Here is a 23,461-nt window from a genome sequence, read left to right as displayed (position 1 = left end):
AATGAATACGCTCTCAAATGTGCCGTCCGAGGCAGAGTCTGTTCGCCACGTTCGGCACACGTGATAGCTCGCTGCTCTCTGATTGGTTGAATCGTTTTTTGGACATAGCTCGGTAACTACTTCTCCGATTAATATGAAACCTTGAAAAGGCACATCCTCGGGTCCCCAGCAATATACCTGGCAAGTTTCAAGTATATCGGACCCGTGGTTGTCGAGAAACAGCGGTCACAGACATACAGACATACAAACATACAAACATACAAACATACAAACATACACACAGAGATTACTGGAATTATAGATAGATGGTCACTGAATTCAGCCACCATCTATTTTTGAGGTCAACATAGGCCAAAAGGTCAACATAGGCCAAATTTTTTATATCCTCAATTTTCATCCGATTGTCTTGAAAATTGAACAGCATTTGCACATTGAGTCACTAAATAGGGAAACAAACTATTTTTGAGGTCAAAAGGTCAAAGGTCAACTCAAGGTCAACCTCCCAAAATCATCATTTTTCATCTGAAAAATCGTCACTTTTCATCCTGTTGACCCGAGCTTTGATCAAGATTGTAAATTTTAATCTTCATGAAATGGACAATTTGCTGTATCATTGGAAAACTTTTTTTGGGTGGGGGGGGGGGGGCGGCGGATTTTGCAAGTATCGTGCTACACATGACGTCTTCTTGTTTATTTATTACTTGCAAAATCGAAGATTTTTCAAGTATATTGGTCGGTTGTGTTTGTGGTTCTGTCTGTCTGTTTGTCTGTCTGTTTGTTTGTTTGTCACCGGCCTACAGGTCACAATTTTCAACCGATCTTCACGAAACTTCACCAAGTGGTAGAGTGGGTCAAAAGCAAGAAGCCTATTGTTTTTGGGGTCAATAGGTCAAAAGGTCAACATAGGCCAAAGGTCACCAAATTTGCTAAATTTCTAAAATCCTCAATTTTCATCCGATTGACTTGAAATTTGAAGACCACTTGCATATCTCGTCATTGAATTCAACCACCAAGTATGTTTGAGGTCAGCATTGGCCAAATGGTCAACATAGGCCAAATTTCTAAAATACTCAATTTTCATCCAATTGACTTGAAATTTGAAGGGGACTTGCATATCTGGTGACTGAATTCAACCACCAAGTCTTCTTGAGGTCAACATAGGCCAGAAGGTCAACATAGGCCAAATTTCTAAAATCCTCAATTCTCATCCAATTGACTTGAAATTTGAAAAGGACATGCATATCTGGTCACTGAATTCAACCACAAATTATATTTTAGGTGAACATAGGCCAAAAGGTCAACATAGCCCAAAAGGTCAACATAGGCCAAATTTCTAAAATCCTCAATTTTCATCCGATTGACTTGAAATTTGAAGAGGACTTGCATATGTGGTCACTGAATTCAACCACCAAGTATATTTGAGGTCAACATAGGCCAAAAGGTCAACATAGGCCATATTTCTAAAATCCTCAATTTTCATCCAATTGACTTGAAATTTGAAGAGGACTTGCATATCTGGTCACTGAATTCAACCACAAATTATATTTTAGGTAAACATAGGCCAAAAGGTCAACATAAGCCAAGTTTTTAAAATCCTCAATTTTCATCCGATTGACCTGAAAATTGAACAGCATTTGCACATTGAGTCACTAAATAGGGAAACTAACTATTTTTGAGGTCAAAAGGTCAAAGGTCAACTCAAGGTCAACCTTCCAAAATCATCATTTTTCATCTGAAAAATCGTCACTTTTCTTCCTATTGACTCGAGCTTTGATCAAGATTGTCAATTTTAATCTTGATGAAATGGACAGTTTGCTGTATCAATGGAATTTTTTTTCTTCGGGGTGGGGAGCGGATTTTGTAAGTATCGTGCTCCGCATGACGTCTTCTTATTTGTTTGTTTGTTTATTTATTTATTTATTTATTTATTTAGTTTTTTTTTTTTGTTTTTTTTTTCCGACGGCCTAAGCGACTTTTGCCAGTATTAAATTTGAAAACCAAATTTGCATACTGGTATCACAAGGGTTTTCCAAAAATGCCAAAGAGGTTTGGTAACAGCAGTTAAACCCGTTTATCGAGGTACAGTACCATGTGGCATGTTTGAACATTTAGAGACATTTATAAAGGAATATTTGTAGACACTGGTTCCTTTGTGTTCATCCTCAAGTTCCATCCCTATATGGTCACTCATTTTGGTCCCCACTAGACCAAAAAGCATGCGGTACGTAACCGTCTTATGCTGTGAGGAGGAAAAATATAAAATAATTTATAAAATGCTGATTTATGTTTAAATCGCCAACATCATCCAACCCGTATCAGTAATATAGCTACAAACAGAGGAAAGTTATGAAAATAACTTGGTACGGAAAAAGAGAATATGAGAAGGTCATGGTTAAGAATACTAAGCGAAACAGAAAGACATTCTTTATGTATTTCTGTGGTGAAGAACAGGTTAGGACAAGTTTAGATCTATTGAGGAATCGCACAGGGAGAGTGGTTAGCGAGGGAAGAAATATAGCAGGTTTATTACCCCTGCCACCAAAGGTGGATGGAGGTTATGTTTTCACCCCTGTCTGTCCGTTTGTCTGTCCGTCCGTTTGTTTGTTACTTGCCGGAAAAGATTCCAGCAAGTATGTTGATTGGTTGGTTTGTCTGTTTGTGCGCAGCACTACATCTACACCGTTGCGCATAGAATCGCCAAACTTTACACACATATTTGTCTTGCCCTGGAATAGACTGTGCCCAATTTTTAACTCTCTCGGCTCAAGGCCTCCATTATGACGTCATAATTCGATAATTCGACAAGTACAAAACTTCATCCAATCAAGATGCGATTTCTTGAGCGCCATGTCGGCATATACTAGTAGAGAAAAAACAGGAAAAATTATGACGTCATCGGTCACGTGGTTCGGCCGCCATCTTGGAAAAACCGACAAACTTTGCTCCTCTATATCTCTGAAAGTTCTGAATAGAAAAAAATTGAGACATGGCTCATTGGAAAGAACTCTCCATGGGGAATAAAATATGTTAATGATGATGTCATAGGTGCCTCGATTATGACGTCATAATTCGACAAGTACAAAATTTCATCCAATCAAGATGAAATTTCTTGAGCATAATCTAGGAATAAATTAGCTTAGAAAACAAGTAGTGATGACGTCATCGGTCACGTGGTTCGGCCGCCATCTTGGAAAAACCGAAAAAATTTGCACCTCTATATCTCCGAAAGTGCTGAATAGAAAAAATTGAGACATGGCTCATTGTAAAGAACTCTCCATGGGGAATAAAATATGTTAATGATGATGTCATAGGTGCCTCCATTATGACGTCATAATTCGACAAGTACAAAACTTCATCGATCAAGATGAAATTTCTTGAGCATAATCTAGGAATAAATTAGTTTAGAAAACAAATAATGATGACGTCATCGGTCACGTGGTTTGGCCGCCATATTTGTCCAAAATGGCCAATTTAAAAATAGTACAATCCGGCAAGTCCTTGGTCTCTGACCGATTTTTCATTTGTTTGTTTGTTTGTTTGTGAACAAGATATCTCAAAAAGTTGGGAACGGATTCGGACGAAATTTGGCAGAGATGTCGCATATGTGACAAGGACGAAATTATTCGATTTTGGCACCGGCGGGTTTTGGCACCACAATGCCTCCACCTTTAATTTTTTCAGTAGTTTACAATTAGATAAAAACATGCCGTATTTAAACGTGAGTAACAATAATGAACGTAAACTGTATTTGTGATTTCACGTACACTGTAACCGCACTAACAAACGGTAATTTTGGAAGTCAGACCTAGCTACTCATCATTAATATTAAGCCCTTGCCCCCCCCCCCACCCCCCTCCCGCCCAATACAGAAGTCAAACTACGCCTATGGTATTTTGGAGAAGATCCGGATTCGGATCCGGCTAGTATAATTTTTTAAGTGATTCTTCACCATTGGGAGATATAGGGCCAAAAACGATACATAGCAGGATATCTCAAAAAGTTGTGGACGGATTTGGACGAAACTTGGTGGACAGGTTGTGTGTGTGACAAGGACTATTCGATTCAATTTTTGGTGAAGATCCGGATCCGGATTCAGCTATTGTAATTTTTTAAGTGATTCTTCACCACTGAGTGATATGCCCAACCGGGTGGAGGTTTGTTCTCTACTGAGTGCAGTTCTAGTTGAACAGATATTTTGCTTCAACGTTTACACAAGAACGGTCAGGGTGACAACCGGCAGTTGGGAATATCAACATATGGGGTGAGGAAGGCCTTTTAGAGGAGTTCCATGTAGGAATGGAGAAAGAAAGTGTAGCTACGGATTTGAGAATTTTGTGACTCCCAGAAGAATATAACGTTTGAGCGTTACAAATGGAACCGGTGGAAGGAATGGTAGAGTATTGATCAGCATGTGAGGGAATAAAAGGCATTTCATTAGCAGAGAGCTGTGAATATTGCAATTTGCTGGACGGTTTTTGATGATCGGATCATGGCAATGCAGTAAGAGTTCGTTCGCTAGGAGATGGTGAGCTGGCGCTCGCAAAATCAACCAAATTGTGCCCGAGCACAAGAGGCCTCCGACGCTCAGCCGAAGTCACTGGTTGCCGATTTGTCAGTATGCGATGTTTGGGAAATTATGAAAAACTAGAACAGCAAAGGGAAAACAGATGAGAGTGGGGAGGTCTAAAAATGGGATTTATTGAAACACTCTGCAGCATGAAACAAATTCAATAAAAAATTTCTGATGACCATTTGTACAAACTCCAATGCCAGTATTGTGGGTATAATAAATATGATCGATCTTTATGGCCTGCCAAGGAGGCATCTATTCGTGAGCGACATTTTGTATCTCCGCGTCAGCGTAGAAGGATACAATACACAAGATTCCTGCTGATGTCGGTGTCAATTGCGTGAATTTGACAGGCCGACCAATCGAGAGTTCTTTCTGGGAGAAGTTGAAATTCCATTGGGTGGATCTGCGCCAAAGTGTCGGACTAATTTGGCCGTGTACAGGATTTTGGGGCCGACGTTACGATGATGTCTGAGAAATTTTGCAATTTCACCAGATGTCCGGCTTTAAAGCGTACTGCAGTGCAGTTGGACAGTCTCGGCCTAGGGGTTCATTAGAATATACTCGTGGGGTCACCCGTGGGAATCCCACAGGCATGGAGGTGTATCGTTGCGCTGGGTGCAGCCGTTTTTGCGGTACCTGGGAATGGATGGATGGACGGACGGACGGACGGACATTTGGTGAATTATAGTAATATACATTGGTCGATGTGCAAGAAGAGGAAAATTGTACCACATCGGAATTTGTTCACATCTAGATAACCTGCCCTTTGTAAAGCAACAAAATGCACAGAAACACGACCAACCATCCCTGCGCATGACACAAGTGAACACACAATCACCTGGCACTCCAACGGATGAGGTGTCTCCCAAAGATGATGCTCATCGAGCATGGTCAACCAACGTTAACATATACGAGAGCATGTCACCAAAACCTCATCGTTAGGTCGTTCGCTGAGGCCCATTAGGGTTAGGGTAAAGGTTAGGGTTAGGGTTAGGGTTAGGGTTAGACTCATATTTGCCATATGAGGGCGAGTATTATCATACAGTAAAAACACATCCTGCGACAGCATACCTGGCCGTTTGCATATTGATTGTCTCACCTTATTGCGTACTATAAGCCGAAGGATGGTAGAATTAAAAAAAAAATCAGACAAAGTTAACCCAGGATATTTTTCTTCCATCCTCATGTTATCTCTGCAGGTACCTCATATCCAGAAACTTTCAGCTGACATATTACACCGAGAATGGCTTCCGCGTCTCTTCAACGCCGTCTGCTCTGGTGAGTGCTCTATCAGACGCACTGATAGGTACATGGGAATGATGGCCAGGTGACGAGGACTTATTTTGCAATTTCTCTCGGCGATTATGAATACATCGAATACACCAAAGACATATTGCAACCACGGTTTTGGCCATTGCTCATCCATCTTCAACCCACCTCTCCCCAAAAGCCGAAAATTCCATGACATTGTCAAAAGGTTTCTCCTTTTCCCACAAATGTTTCTCCTTTTTCCACAAATGTTCCAGAGCCCGAGACGTGGCTTCAATTTTCATTTGCATCTGGAAACCCGCCCAGCGCTGGTAGAAATTTGTGACACTGGTTGGAAACTACAGATAAAAGGACGAACATCTGTGTTCAGTTTGCTGATGTGGGGCCCTTCTACCATTAGTGGGTGGAGGGAACCATGTTGTCCTCTCTCCAATACAAATATTATTGCAAATTTCTAAACATGCGATCCACATGGAGTAGTCATGCCGGAATAGAGTTAATGACATGATCAATATATTCTGGTGTTATAGATTATCGCATATGACACTAAATAAGAGCATGGGCTGGCCTTTTTGGCAATGCCTGCGTACTATTGGTGAGGGATCAGTCAGTCACTTGGTCAGCACTTGGTTCATGTTAATCTACATTTGATCTTGGGTTCAAATCCCATCTCATAAGCCTATTTGTTCATAGTCACTAAATTCCTGTATAAGTACAGTATTCAATAACGAATTTGGCCCTCGGCTTACTGGGAGTCTGTGTGCTCCTGATGCAGTGACCCTGTGGGTTAAGCCTAGCATTTGGAATTTGTTCAGGGTTCCGGCGATAACTTGCCTAATCTACACAAAATACACCATGGGACACTTAAAATCCTTCAGCTAATGCTAGAAGACCGGACAACTGGCTTGACATCCATTTGAGGGACGGAGCACTTCGTGAAGTGAAGGTAAGTGAAGTACCAGGGTGTGTGTTTGTAATTTTGGGAATAAAACCCAGATTGTAGAGACAGGTAGTCCGAGATATCCCGTCAGTGCAATCGTATGGACTAAAATTGTTTTTTTTGGGGGGGGGAGGGGGGCACCAACCCCCCTCCCTTGTGTAACGTAGGACATACTCCCCAAACACTCTCCCCTGGCAATGCTACGGGTTGCAAGAACACCATCGGTACACCCAATTATGTATGCACTTTCCCTCGGGTATTGGGGTTTAACTCCACAAAATATTTGATGATCCACTCTGCATCCTTGTCTTTGTGATGCAATTTCACATTATGATTTTACATGCGCTGTTGATATTGCAACAACTGTAACGTTCCGTTTTCATGTCGTTACTTTCTTTCAGGAGCATTGTTATTACCAGGGAGTGGTAGCTGGCTACCTTGAGTCCCAGGTCAGCCTCAGCACATGCTCTGGATTCAGGTGAGACCTTTGTAGACTTAAACTGTGTATAAAATTACTTTGTACTGAAATTGAAAGGAGACAAAATGTGCACATGCCGGTTGTTCTGATTAATCGATCTGTCTTCCTGAATTGATGAGTAGTTTTGAGATTTTCTCAATTTGAAATTCCCCTTCTTTGTGATTTTTTTTTTTCTGTATACAAGATCGAGGCTCGTGGAAGAGCTAACATTAATCACAAAAAGACAAACTGACACATAAAACATAAGAGAAATGGAGCGGGAGACAAGATGGGGAGAGAGAGGGAAGCACACAAGTACAACATTTGAGAGCAGGGACATCGGGAGATCTGTGGGAGGGAGAGGGCTTGGGGGGGGGGAGGAGGCACGGGAAGGGGGGGGTGGAAGAGGTATAAAACACATGGACACTGCTAGGACTTCCAGGAAAGAAGTCGGAATTTCAAAAAGGTGGATCTGGTGGATCTGGGGTGAATTAACGGAGGTAGAAAAGATCAAGGTTTTTGATGGGGGAAGACAAGAGATGGTGGTGAACAGCTGTTTTAAAGACCTGAGTTAATTTTGAGAAAGATTGATTGGTTAATCCACCCATTATGCTAATCATATGCAGTTGGTTGTAGAACTCCATAGTTATCTTTGCCGACGTTTCCTGTTTTAGTTTTTTTATTTTCCTTCTTCCCGTTGCTAACTGAAGACAGACGTGTTGCAGAATGTAATATAAAGTACAGAACCTCTTCGAAGTAAAGCCGTAAAACTAGCTTGCTCACTCTCTGCCTTGTGATGATCCCCGGGGAGAAAATGGTGGACATCGGGATCGGGCAATCAGCTGTAGAAGCCTCAGTTCCAAAACTCATGTTGGCAATTCTAAAGCATGGGCGTGGTACAGCCTGAAATACAACGTGGGGGCTTTCATCTGCCCTGGAGAAAAACTTTGATTACCCAGCAATCCGTATGATGTCCATCTTCCTGGCAAATCTTTGGAGTACCCAGTTAAAAGGGGAGAGATAGTTGTGAGAGTTGGAACGGCAAATGTCGGAACGATGACAGGTAGATCAAGAGAGGTGGTAGAAATGTTAAGCCGAAGAAAGTTACATATTTGGTGTGTTGAAGAAGTTGAAGAGGACGAGGAACAAGGACAGTTGGCACAGCAAAGGAGAAATAAAAGTTATTTTGGTCTGGAGGTGAGACAGAAGTGGGTGTAGGTGAGCCAGTGGAAGATAAGTTTGTACAGAATGTCCTGGAAGTGAAGAGAGCGTAAGGATTATGAGGGTTGACCAGTGCTCGACGTTAACTTTTTGGTGGGTTGCCTTGTCGGTTTGCCCTGTTTCCCTGTAGGGCAACCATTTAAAAATTTTGGTTTCCCGGGAAAAAAAATCACATTTTTTTTCACTAATTTTCTGAATAACTTTCATTCCAACAAAAGGATAATTATACACACAAACAGCTGTAAAATGGGAGAGTTGTAGCAAATCCTCGGAGAAGCAGATGAACATATAAGAATCTGTCGATCGGCAGGAACGCTCTCCTCTCGAAGTTCTGCTTCAACACCTCATCTTTCAGCGGGTGCAAACCCAAATTGAGAAGGCCTTTTCTGACTCGTCGTTACTTTGGATGATGAAAATGATCAATCGAGATTGATTTAAATTTTGCTTGGCACAGGTTGAATCTCATTAATTATTGAATCCTCCTCTACCATAGAATGTTTCCGAAAACGTACTTGCATGAGCAAATAAACGTGTGTATCGCATGACACAAACCATGTTTTGCAAACTGTTTGCCTCGATTCACAATTTTTATTTGCCTGTGAAATTATTTGAAATAATTATTTATGTTGATGCACGTGCGTTCTGGACAAAATAATAATGATGATAGAAATAGGACCGCAGGTCCTGAAGCTCACCTGGTTCAGGAGCGACAGCCACTCAAACCCCCCAGACTCTGATATTTTGAATGCCGTGAACAAACTTTGGTGCATTATGGGCGATGAGGTTTTTTTTTTTTTGTTTTTTTTTGTATACAAGATCGAGGCTCGTGTAAGAGCTAACATTACTCACAAAAAGACAAACTGACACATATAACACATGATAAAGGGAGCGGGAGACAAGATTCCAACTCCCGTCCTATTGCTCTGACTTCTACTATTTCCAAAGTCTTTGAATGTCTTCTCAATAACCATTTCCTCAAGCATCTTGAATCCCACAGTCTTCTATCTGACCATCAATATGGCTTTCGCAAGGCAAGATCTACCGGTGATATCCTTTCTTACATTACGAATGTCTGGGCCTCTTCTCTGAGAGATGTTGGGAATCCTTTGTTGTAGGCCTTGATATCTCAAAAGCCTTTGACAGAGTTTGGCATCGGGGTCTGATATCCAAGCTTCCCTCTTTCGGCTTTCCTCCTTCACTCTGCTCTCTCATATCGAGCTTTCTCTCTGACCGCTCTATCTCTGTAATTGTCCATGGCTCAACATCTCCCTCCTTCCCAATCAACAGCGGTGTTCCTCAGGGTTCTGTTCTGTCTCCAACCGTCTTCCTTCTTTTTATCAATGACCTTCTTTCTTCTACAAATAACCAAATGCACTCATATGCTGATGACTCAACGTTGCATTCCTCCATGTTTTTCCCATCTGCCCCATCTTCCCTCAATCGATCTGCATCTCGTTTTATTACAACCACCTCTTTAAATTCGGATTTGGACAAGATTTACCAGTGGGGCAAATGTAACCAGGTTAAGTTTAACGCTTCTAAAACTAAATTTCTTCCCATATCTCTCTCCAAAACTCCACTCATCTCTCCAATCTCCTTTGAAAGTTCCACAATTACACCATGTGATACAATAAACCTACTAGGTATTACCCTAACTTCAAATCTATCCTGGAATCCACACATTACACAAATAGCTAAATCTGCCTCGAAGAAACTGGGAGTCCTGTTCAGATGTCGAAGATTCTTCTCCTCCCAACAGTTGCTTCAACTCTATAAAGGATTGATTCGTCCTTGTACAGAGTACTGTTCTCACATCTGGGGAGGTTCTCGTTCCACATACTTACTGGACAGAATTGAATTAAAAGTAATTCGACTTATCAACTTTCCCAATCTGACCTCAAAACTTGACCCACTCAAATTACGTCACAAAGTTGGCTCTCTTTCTCTTTTCTGCAGATATTACTTCGGTTTTTGCTCCCAAGAACTTGCTGCCTGTATACCTCCGCCATTAGCGAGACCATGGAATACTCGACAAGCCACAACATCTCATGATTATTGTGTGGCCATTGGCAACTCAAGGGTGGGCCGTTATGATGTTTGTCTCTTCCCCTCCACTGCCAAACTCTGGAACTCTTTACCTTCACATGTCTTTCCTAACACTTATGATCTTCCCCTTTTCAAAAAGCAGATTTTCTGCTTTCTCAAAAACTCTTAGACTATTCTCTCCTTCTTTACGTTTCTATCAATGCAGCTCTTTTATTTAGGCCTGGCTTCGATGAGGACGACATAGTCTGTGCCTGGAGCCTTCTACATTAAAAAAAAAAAAGATTGGGAGAGAGAGGGAAGCACACAAGTACAACATTTGAGAGCAGGGACATCAGGAGATCTGTGGGAGAGAGAGGGCTTGGGGGAGGAGGCATGGGAAGGGGGGAGGGGGGGTGTGGGAGAGGTATAAAACACATGGACACAGCTAGGACTTCCAGGAAAGAAGTCGGTATTTCAAAAAAGTGTATCTGGGGTGAATTAACGGGGGTAGAAAAGATCAAGGTTTTGGATGGGGAGTGGGATTGATTAGAGTGAGGGAGTTTGTGCCAGAGGTGGGAAAAAAGAGGAATGAAACAGTGAAGGTGAGCACAGAGTCTTGATTTTGGCAGTTTAACCATAAGAGGGTTGCAGGCAGATCTTGTGAGACCTGTAGGACTATTTGGGGGACTTTCTGTATTTGGGGAATTAATATTTGGGGAATATTTGTCGGAATATTTGAGTTTGTGGTCAAGTTTCATCTGAACTGTGAGTGTAGTTTCTGAGAAGAAAGCAAATACCTATTTTGGAAGACCCCCTAAATCCTCCACCGATGACTGGTGGGTACTTTATTTTTATACAGGTTTGTATCTTGGTAGGCTTTGAAATGGATTTGTGTTGTGTTAAACCTATGGAGTGTCCATGCCATTCCTACATAGGAAGTCTAATGATTTCCTGATACTCATTTTATGAAATACTTATTTTATACTTTATACTTAATTTATAAAGATGTTAGAACCTTTAGTAGATCTAGGAGTCGAACGAGTCTAAGCCTAAGGGGTCTGAAGGGTCTAAAGGTCAAATTGAAAGGTCTAGACTCCAGAAACATGCATCTTCTACATGAAAGGACATGCTGCTTCGACTCTCCCAACATGGATGAAGGCCTTCAATATCAGACATGAGACCAGGGCCGTCTCTCTGGACATATCTCGAGCTATTGATACAGTCTGGCATCCTGCCTTACTCTCCAAACTGTCTGACTATGGAATCCAAAACCACCTCCACTTTAGGATTACTGACTTCCTCTACTCTCATAGCCAACATATGGCTTTCAGCAGAACCCTCTCTTCTCCTGGATGGAGCACTGCTCTCCCTTCTAGGCTGGCTTCCCAGCCTCATATCTTCCTCAGCTTGAGGCCATGGAAACCAAGGCTTTCCAAATCATTGGAATCTCTCACGATGAAGCTGAGTCTATGGGCATATCACTTCAGCATTGCCGACAGGTCGCAAGTCTCTTTGTCTTCCTCCACCTCATTTCTGGTCTTGCATGCTCTTCCCTCTCCGTGTTCTGTCCACCCAAGTATCTGCTGGATGCACGTGGTCCACCACCAACTCCCTCATAGTGAGTGAATCTGCCTAAATCCATAACCACTGCTCACCTCCACTCATGTATTCCTCCCTTTTCCCACCTATGGAACTGCCTTCCACACTCTCTTCGATGTCATTCGTCCCTCCCGGTCTTGTAGACATCTGTTCACCACCATCTCAGATCATACCCCATCCAAAACCATGATTTTTCCTACACTCGTTAAACCACCCACACCCCTTTCATAATTCTGCCTATGTATCCATCTTGTCCACTCCTAGCGTTGTCTGCATCCCTTGTTTGTCCATGTCCATCTAGCTTCTCCCTCCACCCTGGTATTGGCATTTCCCCTTTTCCCTGCTGTTCCCTTTAAGTTGTGTCCTTATCTATTCTGTGTCCAAGTTCTTCCACGAGCCTAGACCATGTATAAAAATGACGTTGGTAGGTTTAAAATGTATTTCTGTTGTCGTTACTGTTGGACAGTATGTAATACATACCGACATTGACCACACGTTGTACGCAATATATTACGCCATTGACCACACGTTGTACGCAATATATTACGCCATTGACCACACGTTGTACGCAATATATTACGCCATTAACCATATTATGTGAGTGCTGAGTTGAGAGTCAGATTGAATTATTTTAGTGGGCACAAGAAAGGAGTAGTTAATGCTAAAGTAATTCCTGGTTGGAGTATCTGATTCAGCACAAGTTAGTTGTAGCTGACTTGAAAGATATGAACGAATGCAAATTCAAGAAGAAAGGGGAGAAAGGAACCCCCCCCCCCCCCCAAAGTCTGGAAACTGGCCAAAATATTCGGGAAGAGTTTAAAGATTGAAAAATATAATATACAGTAATTTCCAGGAGGATTGATAATTATTCTGAATAAATTAGAGACGTCGAGAAACATGTCGCAAGTGAACATGGAGTTAGTGCGGGTCACCGACAACATGAAATAAAGACAAAGCGGTGGAATCAAGGGAGGCAGAAAGTGCCCCTCCCTTTATATAAGGGATCGTCTCTCTGTATGCAACTTTAACATGGGAAACTGAAAATTCGTTTATTGGCTTCTACTGGACGAAATCGGCTGCAAATTTCAGAAGTAAATGTTTTGTACGTCTAGGTAATATGTTCCAAATTTCAGAAGTAAATGCTTTGTACATCTAGGTAATATGTTCCAAATTTCAGCAATGTCCGTTTCCGCATTCTTGAGTTTTATTAAGAAAACCCTCGAATTAACGTTGGTGTTTGTCCATCCGTCCACCCATCCTCCCAGAATGTGTTGGCGCTCATATCTCAAAGACTATACATTAAATCTAGCTGAAACTTGGAATTTACATCGGCCAATACATCTAGTTAATGGCTTTCAAAACAAATTCCAACTAAGCACCATAGTTTTTGCTTTAAAATTATATATATATATATATATATATATACATACACACACACACTTTATACCTCTTTAAAATATAGTTTTAAAAAATCTAACATGCTTGCCCAATGGCCTAATGGATAAGGCGTCAGACCCCCAAACCATGAGATTGTGGGTTCGAGTCCCATCTGAGTTAAATATTTTTACCCTTACTTTTTCAAGTCTTTCACATCCTTTTGAATAAAGTCTTGGGCGATGAACAAATGCATTTTGTTCGCATTTTAAATGTATCTTGGGGAAAATGCCAGGGGCATATAAAAGATCCTTTTATATGAGGGTATGTGCCATGTGGCAAAGTATAGAAAAGAAGGGACATTCCATAGCTTATAGAAAATGTCGAACAATTGAAAAGAAGGGACATTCCAAAAATCTCGTGTGCATGCTGAACTACCCTTGTGTTCTAAGGAGGAACCAAGTAATGCTCTAGAAATGTTCATATAAAGGGGTGCCAATTTGATTCATTTAGCTGCATGAAGAAGTAAATGTATTTTAATCATTGTATTTTAAAAGGGTGCCCTGTGCAGCACATAGAGACGGTATTGGGAGGGAGAGGTGTGCAATAATTGATTGATTAATTGCATAATTAAAATAAATAAATAATAATCGTAAAATAATAAAATTATGAATCAATTGGCTCATAGCATACCTAAACCACCAGTGTTTCATCCGAAGCTGTAACCTTTTGAAAATTAATTAAATAAATGATTAATATAAAAATCAAATAATTAATCAATTAATTGATTAATGAATAAATAAAAAATATCCTTCATAGACAAATCACTTGGTCACTGTCGTGTCCAAATATCAGCTTCCTAGTTCCAAGGATTGCTGAGATATCGCCCGGACAAACAAACAAACAAGAAAGAAAGAAAGAAAACCAGAAAACAAACAGAGTGAAAACTGAGTAATCCCTTTATGTCATTGCAGGGCCCCCTTCAGTGCCCAGTGATGACGTCATGCAGCGACTGGAGATGGAATAGGAAAGAATTAATAGGAAATGCACAATTATAATTACAATTAAGAAGCTTGATTGAAAAAAGGTGAATCATCTGGTCCACCTGCCATAATTGTTATTGAGACGATGGAAGCATCATCAGGTGATCCGGAAGTAAAATGGATAACGGACATTTGCTGAAATTTATGGAAGGACGATCTACAACCGACTCTTTCTTGGTTGTTACACAGATCCAAGATAAATATTTGGCAAAAGAGGAAATTGTAGATGTTGGAAAAAGCATCTGACAAAATTCCAAAAATAAGAGGTTGTTGAATGGGCACTTAGGAAGCAGGGAGTGACCGAATTGCTTGTAAGGGCAGTGATGTCAAAATATCAAAGTCCAAAAACAACAGTGATAATAAAAGAAGGATGTACAGAATGGTTGAAGTGAGAGTTGGTTTACATCAGGGATCCGTACAAAGTCCGCTCTTGTTTATTCTCTTGTCGGAAGAGCTCACCAAAGACATTGGAGTCGGATTTCCTTGTGAATTATTTTTATGCAGATGATTTGGTCTTGGCAGTTGAAACAGAGAAACAAGCGAACATGATGTTTCATAGAGAGGGAGGGACAATGGAGAATGAAGGATTTAAAGTAAATGTGGGTAAGAGTAAGTTTACGGTTAGTGCTGATGGACAGTGTCCATGTGCCCTCATGTGCACCTCCTCTTCCCAAAGGACACCATGGGATCTTTAACGTCCTTCAACGACTGCCAGCAGACAGGACGTGAGAGCAGTCTGTAACTACTGCTTGTGAACTTGCGAAAATCGATGGTCTTTGCACACTGCCCCTTTTGGATAATGGTCCATGGTCATGCTTTTGTGGGCCCTCACTTATTTAACAAACCTCCTCTCCCACCTCCAGCTCCTCCCTTCCTCTCTTTCTGTTAATTGTTTGATTGCTAAAAAATAAAATAATTTCTCCCATCACTTGCATGGACAAAACTTGCTGTTTGGAGCTGCCACTGTGTCTGGTAAGAACGGTAGACTGGTGTTGAGACTTCTTCCAGACACTCCTTCCAGATTGATTGGCAGCTTTGCGCTGGTGTTGAGGACCTTGGACCCTGAATAGATTGTGGTGTGTGACAGTGTAGGTGATTATTTTTATTGAGGAGGGACGGGTGAACGGGGGGGAGGGGGGGGGGGGATTTAATCCATCTCTGCGGTTTGTGAGTTTATACTTCAGTCTTGATGGGAGGGGTTTTTGTTCTGCATAACCAGTGTTTTCTTTTTCTTTTCTAAACAGCCAATCAACGCAAGGTGTGTTAAATGGATGAAGAACCATGAGCACACCTTTGGTGTTCGTGAGACATGATTGGTTATTGAGTTTTTAGCATTTATGAAAAATTAGCATAAACCTTTTTTGTTCCGTTTTTTCTCAGAGATAAATCTCATTATTAACACAGGAGACCGGGTTTTTCAATCACTTCTGTCTGTCTGTGTGTGTTTGTGTCTGTCTGTCTGTCCGTCCGTGCCATAACGTTTTTACCATGTGAGTTTTCTCATCACATTTTCACCAAAGCTTTATTATGATAATACAGAGAAGGCAAATTAATAATTTTGTCGAAAGGTCAAAGGTCAGCGTCACATAAAATCATCAATTTTCACCCGATTGACCTGAAATTTAAAGAATTTGCACATTGGGTCACTGAATTGGTTCACTAATCAAAAGGTAGTAGTCAATTGTTTGTTTTTTTAGATCAAAAGGTGAACGGTCAAGGTTGCATAAAATCATCAATTTTCATCCAATTGACGTGAAATTTCAGGAATTTACATGTTGAGTCATGGAATTGGTTCACCAATCAAAAGCTAGAGGCTGAATGTTTTTTTTAGATCTAAAGCTCAAAGGTCAAGGCTGCATAAAATCATCAATTTTGATTTTGTATTTTTATGCCTCCACCCCGTAGGTGGCCAGAGGCATTATGTTTTCGGGTTGTCCGTCCGTCCGTCCGTACGGGCTAAACCTCTTTTTTCTCAGCAACCATATGTCCGATTGAGACGAAACTTTCAGGGTAGGAGTGACACCCATGCAGAATGTTTTTGTGATAATTGTGACGTCATAGGTCACGTGGTATGGCAGCCATCTTGGATTAAAAAATATTTCTCGGAAACCTCTGAATGGGAAAAAATTGTAACTTGGCACATTGTCAAGTACTCCCAAAGGGGAACAAAAGCATGACAATGATGACATCATCGGTGAAGTGTTATACCAGCCAAAAATGTTTTAATCAAATTCCTTATCTTAAAAATCTGAAATTGCATGGACATGATCTATGACCCATTTGTATTGAAATATTAAATTTATGACATCATAGGTCAAATGGTTTTGCAGCCATATTGGATTTAACCTAAAACCTTAAAAAATCATCTCCCAAACCACCAAATTGATTGACTCGAAACTTTACGTGTGTCATTGACTAGGCATGGCGATTATAAGTTGATCAAGAAAACATCATTGGTCACATGGTGTGGCAGCCATATTGGATTGAAAGAAAATATTAAATAATTGTATCTCTGAAACCGCTTACCCTATCGATGCAAAATTTTACAAATATCATCAAACACCATTGTTTCATATAGTTGAAACTTATGATGTCGTAGGTCATGTGGTTTGGTAGCCATCTTGGATAGAAAAACGAACCTCATCCGATCAACACGAAACTTCACAAACGTGATCCCATATGCATAGATATGCAGAGTGTACATTTTTCAAGGTCATATGTCACGTGGTCTGGCAGCCATATCAGCTTGAAAACCGATATTTAAAAAAATCCCTTCTCTGAAACCGCTTCACCAATTGATGTGAAACCTGTCATGGCTGGTGAAAATGTGATGCTTGAAAACAGCTGAAGGGATTTAAATCAAACTGTTTTATTTTTAGGACAGTGAACGAGGGCATCTACCCGTTGTGGGACCATGTGGAGGCATATTGGTGACACAGTCGCATTGCTCTAGTTTTTAAATTGTTTTCGTTATTTTGAGCATACAGAAGAAGAAGACGTCTGAATACAAATGGACATGGCTGGGCTTTGCATTTTCAGATGCTTTCTTGTTTTATTTGTGTCAAGGTTGGCAGGACTGGACACTTTGGCATGATGGGAGGCCAGGCATGGTGTGTCGATTCCAAATCACATGTGACTTTCTTCTTTCTTTTAGGGGACTTCTACTCCTCGCAAACAGGACTCTGGCAGTGGAGCCCCTGGCCGGGGATGTGGATGGCCTGCACATTGTTTATCACCTTGAGAGCGTGCGTACTCGAGGTCGTTGTGGCCTGGTCGACGAACACGAGGGAGAGCATGTTGGGAATGACCTGCCAATACAAGAGTCTACATTACGGGTATTAAGATCTCTTTACTTTGGGAAACTATCCAAATTTTTCATTCTTATAAAATAGGGATACCATATTTTAACTTTCAAGAAAGGGAATACTCCGGAGAGAGACACTTTTTAAAAAGAGGACACTCTGGAGAGGGACACTCCAAAAAAAGAGGATACTCTTGAAAAGAGTTTCCTTTACATATTGAGCAATCACATTGGGAATCTCAGTGGATGTGTTCTGGACCTTGATTATTTTTGACTGCAAACCGCCTTTCTTCCAGTCGAAATACTGAATTATTACTGGAAATATTGTGCTTATCCAAGTCCACATGAAATTGTAAATCAATAACACCTTTTTTTATTTGCCACAGAGACGTATGTACCAGCTCTACATACCAAGCTCACGGGTTCTCATTCTTCTCGACCACTTTAAAAACACGGGAATTTTGTCTTTAGTTCTGCAGTGAATTTACACTTTCATTTTGGCATTGTGTTTGGGGGAAGTAAAATAAAATATCAAATAAAGATCTCTTGAACAAAAGCAAACAAGTGTGTACGTGCTGACTCAGAAAATACACTATCGCAGACTGTGCACGCCACTGGACCCCATATAAAAACACGATGTTCAATATTTTATACTTTTGTAACTTTAAACGTTCTTGCCTTAACAAGGCACAAAGTTTGCTTTGCTGATATAATGGAAAGTGTGAGTTTGCCTGAGATATTTCTTGTTGATTACTTAATTTTCAGTGGAATTACCTCCCCTTCTTCCCTCTCCCCAATCTCCCCAACTCCTCTCCCCTCTTTTTCCTAAACATAACTCTGCGGTCTGAAACAACCACAGACACTACCTAAGATGCTTAATTTAGGTAGGGTTTGGCGTCCAAATCCCGCTTTACCTTCCCGGCAAATTAAACCCCCCAGATAGCATACTGTGCTTCCAAACACGCAACTGATCCCATGATACAGCCAAATTTGCCATCGATTATGTGCTGGCTTCTAACTACCGGAACTAACGAAACGGCAAGGGTGAACTGCCTGATACAGTACGCTGTGTAGAATATGTGGAAATTGACACCCGGACAGTTTTAAAGGAAATCTAATTCAACAATGCAAGTATTTACAAGTCACAAAAAAGCCACACATGAAAAAAAAAAATGCATAGAAGAACCCCTTCAACAATGACATAACACAATTAACTTGGGCCCCACATTCAATCCGGGAAAAGAAGAAGAATAGTAAGTTTGACAGACAGATATTTGAATAGTAAGTATGGGTGCGATCCCGCCCTTACCCGAATGTGAGCCAGCTGGCTCATGTGGTACCGAACTGGGTGGATGATGTGGGTGTGTGAAGAGGTGCAGCGTGTGAGGTGTGGCATGTAGGGTGCAAAAGTGTGATGTAGGTGCTGAAAAGGGCCGTTGGCGACTCCGTTGATTCTCTGGAGTTCAGAGGGAGTCAGTGAGATGGGTTCATGTGGAGATACAAGAGTGTGAGGTGCGGAAGTATGATGGGGGTGCTGAAAAGGACCGTTGGTGAACTCTGCCATTGCTCTGGAGTTTTAGATGGAGTGAGCAAGATACAGCTTAGGAGAATGTCAGAAGGTGCGTGGTGTCCATGCCCATGAGCACATTCCTCAGCAATCTCCCCACCTCTCCATTGGACCACTCCACTCAAAGCTCCTACTCTGCTCCCGACTCCAAGCTCCAATCTCTGTTCCCAACTGCAAGCTCCAATCCCTGTCCCTAACTGCAAACTACATCGTATGGCTCCCAGGCATGGCACACACACCTTTTGCATGTTTGTCATGGCACTTTATAGGCTTGCCGCCTGTCGCCTCATAAGTCCGCCCTTCTGAAATCCAGTGGCACCTATTGGCTAGTACAGAACTCGATGGTTTTGCCCCATCGATGGCGGCGCTCATTCGGGGCACCCATGGCTGTCTCACTGACTTCCTCCATGTATCCACTCGAAGGCCCTGTTTATGCTGTCTGTGCCGGTGGTGAATGCAGGTTACTCTGTGTGAGGTTGTTGGTTTGTAGGGTCTTGTTGTGTGGATGAAGGTTGAATTTTGTTTGTGGTTTGAGTTTGTGAAAAGTTTAGAAATATTGAAATTTTAGAAAGAGACAATGAGCAAGCCTCGCTACAAACACAACACATATTTCCCCTCAGATTAAACTTTGGACTTCCAGCTTCATCTATGCAAAATACTATGGTATAACTACTCCATTGTTTTGTGTGATTTGGTATGTGACACCCGAGGGCTTTCCAAAATCCATCACAATATTAATAAACAATAAAATTGGAACAATGGTTTTTCTGGTTTTTCATGGTCTGTTTAACTCTGTGTTAAATCTTCTTAACAGCCCTAGAACATTTGCTATGAATGATGTCTTTCGAGTTGAAGTCAATGATTGTGTTGTTGTCATTTACTTTAATTACTGTGTATTTGATTATAATAATTTATTTTCAATTACATTAGAGCATTGGGATCGTAAAGCTTCATTTATTTGATTTTCCTACAGCGTTTAAGGGTTATTGGGCGGAGCCTCCCCCGGCCAACACCTACAAGAATGTGGGAATAATTGTGGCTATTAAAGACGAAGAAGACGTTTAAGGGTTGTCGAGAATCTCGCACATTTATGATGAGAATTTATAATTGTGCTTTGAACTTTAGTAACATCGTTAAGAAACTGGTTTAAGGCAATAACTCACAACAGGCATTTTTGGCCAGAGTGCATGATGTGAGTAATACGAGGGAGATTGTAGACTTTGGGGGTGTTGGCAAAGCTAATTTGGATGTCTGTCAACTTCCTATTTGCTACACATTTCTATCTAAACAACTTTCCTGCAATTTAAGTTTATCAACAAATTTGCTTAAATCTGTGACTTAGAGGGCAATTGATATGAACCATAAAGAGCCGGTGTAAACAAGAAAATGTTTATCAAGTGCTACCATTGCAACAAAGACTTTCTCTTGAAATCTGCTTTTCTGCATCATTGTGCAAGTTATTTTGAAGATGTTTTTCTCTCAGCATCATTCGTACATTATTCACCATCCGCATCATTTGCAAGTTATTCACCGTCCACATCATTTGCAAGTTATTCACCATCCGCATCATTTGCAAGTTATTCACCATCCGCATAATTTGCAAGATATTCACCATCCGCATCATTTGCAAGTTATTCACCATCCGCATCATTTGCAAGTTATTCACCATCCGCATCATTTGCAAGTTATTCACCATCTGCATCATTTGCAAGTAATTCACCATCTGAATCAATTGCAAGTTATTCACCATCCGCATCATTTGCAAGTTATTCACCATCCGCATAATTTTCAAGTTATTCACCATTCGCATCATTCGTAAGTTATTCACCATCCAGATCATTCATTAGTTATTCACCATCTGCCTCATTCACCATCCACATCATTCGTAAGTTATTCACCCATTCACCATCTGCATCATTCAGCATCCGCATCATTCACCATCCACATCATTCGTAAGTTATTTACCATCCGCATCATTCGTAAATTATTCACCATCCGCATCATTCGCCATCCGCATCATTCACCATCTGCATCATTCACCATCCGCATCATTCACCATCCACATCATCTGTAAGTTATTCACCATTTGCATTATTCACCATCTGCATCATTCCTACGTTATTCACCATCCGCATCATTTGTAAGTTATTAACCATCCGCATCATTCACCATCTGCATCATTCACCATCCGCATCATTCGTAAGTTATTCACCATCCGCATCATTCACCATCTGCATCATTCACCATCCGCATCATTCACAATCCATATCATTCGTAAGTTATTCACCATCCGCATCATTCACCAACCGCATCATTTGCAAGTTATTCATCATCTGCATCATTCCTACGTTATTCACCATCCGCATCATTCGTAAGTTATTCACCATCCGCATTATTCACCATCCGCATCATTCACCATCTGCATCATTCACCATCCGCATCATTCACCATCCACATCATTTGTAAGTTATTCACCATTTGCATTATTCACCATCTGCATCATTCCTACGTTATTCACCATCCGCATCATTTGTAAGTTATTAACCATCCGCATCATTCACCATCTGCATCATTCACCATCCGCATCATTCGTAAGTTATTCACCATCCGCATCATTCACCATCCGCATCATTCACAATCCATATCATTCGTAAGTTATTCACCATCCGCATCATTCACCAACCACATCATTTGCAAGTTATTCACCATCCGCATCCTTTGTAAGTTATTCACCATCTGCATTATTCCTATGTTATTCACCATCCGCATCATTTGCAAGTTATTCACCATCCGCATCATTCACTATCCGCATCATTTGCAAGTTATTCACCACCCGCATCATTTGCAAGTAATTCACCATCCACATCATTTGCAAGTTATTCACCATCCACATCATTCACCATCTGCATCATTCACCATCCGCATCATTCACCATCCGCATCATTTACCATCCACATCATTCATAAGTTATTTACCATCCGCATCATTCACCATCTGCATCATTCCTACGTTATTCACCATCTGCATCATTCCTACGTTATTCACCATCCGCATCATTCGTAAGTTATTCACCATTTGCATCATTCACCATCTGCAACATTTGCAAGTTATTCACCATCTGCATCATTCCTACATCATTCACCATCTGCATCATTCACCATCCGCACCATTCACAATCCATATCATTCGTAAGTTATTCACCATCCGCAACATTCATCAACCGCATCATTTGCAAGTTATTCACCATCCGCATCATTTGTAAGTTATTCCCCATCTGCATTATTCCTGTGTTATTCACCATCCGCATCATTTGCAAGTTATTCACCATCCGCATCATTTGCAAGTTATTCACTATCCGCATCATTTGCAAGTTATTCACCACCCGCATCATTTGCAAGTGATTCACCACCCGCATCATTTGCAAGTAATTCACCATCCACATCATTTTCAAGTTATTCACCATCCACATCATTCATCATCCGCATCATTCACCATCTGCATCATTCACCATCTGCATCATTCACCATCCGCATCATTCACCATCCACATCATTCGTAAGTTATTTACCATCTGCATCATTCACCATCTGCATCATTTGCAAGTTATTCACCATCTGCATCATTCCTATGTTATTCACCATCTGCATCATTCGTAAGTTATTCACCATCCGCATCATTCACCATCCGCATCATTCACCATCCGCATCATTCACCATCTGCATCATTCACCATCCGCATCATTCACCATCCACATCATTTGTAAGTTATTCACCATTTGCATCATTCACCATCTGCATTATTTGCAAGTTATTCACCATCTGCATCATTCCTACGTTATTCACCATCCGCAACATTTGTAAGTTATTCACCATCCGCATCATTCATCATCTGCATCATTCACCTTCCCCATCATTCGTAAGTTATTCACCATCCGCATCATTCACCATCTGCATCATTCACCATCCGCATCATTCACAATTCATATCATTCGTAAGTTATTCACCATCCACATCATTTACCAACCGCATCATTTGCAAGTTATTCACCATCCGCATTATTCCTAAGTTATTCACCATCCGCATCATTTGCAAGT

At 41.0% G+C, this 23,461-nt stretch overlaps 1 protein-coding gene across 4 annotated transcripts in view; it reads left to right on the top strand.

Annotated features, from left to right (window-relative positions):
- Positions 1 to 23,461, top strand: part of LOC137423758 (disintegrin and metalloproteinase domain-containing protein 12) — a 211,937-nt gene that overhangs the window by 38,295 nt on the left and 150,181 nt on the right. For all 4 annotated transcript variants that reach the window (XM_068111240.2, XM_068111239.2, XM_068111238.2 and 1 more), the window contains exons 4-6: positions 5,773 to 5,851; positions 7,184 to 7,260; positions 17,656 to 17,836. In XM_068111240.2, coding sequence (XP_067967341.2) covers positions 5,773 to 5,851; positions 7,184 to 7,260; positions 17,656 to 17,836 — 337 coding nt within the window. The remainder of the gene's footprint in view (positions 1 to 5,772; positions 5,852 to 7,183; positions 7,261 to 17,655; positions 17,837 to 23,461) is intronic.

This window comes from Myxine glutinosa, chromosome 3, assembly GCF_964187855.1.
Source record: "Myxine glutinosa chromosome 3, kmMyxGlut1.1, whole genome shotgun sequence".
In the NCBI taxonomy this organism is placed as follows: Eukaryota; Metazoa; Chordata; class Myxini; order Myxiniformes; family Myxinidae; genus Myxine; species Myxine glutinosa.
The sequence above is the reverse complement of the archived record's forward strand: the minus strand, read 5'-3'. Positions and strand labels throughout refer to the sequence as shown.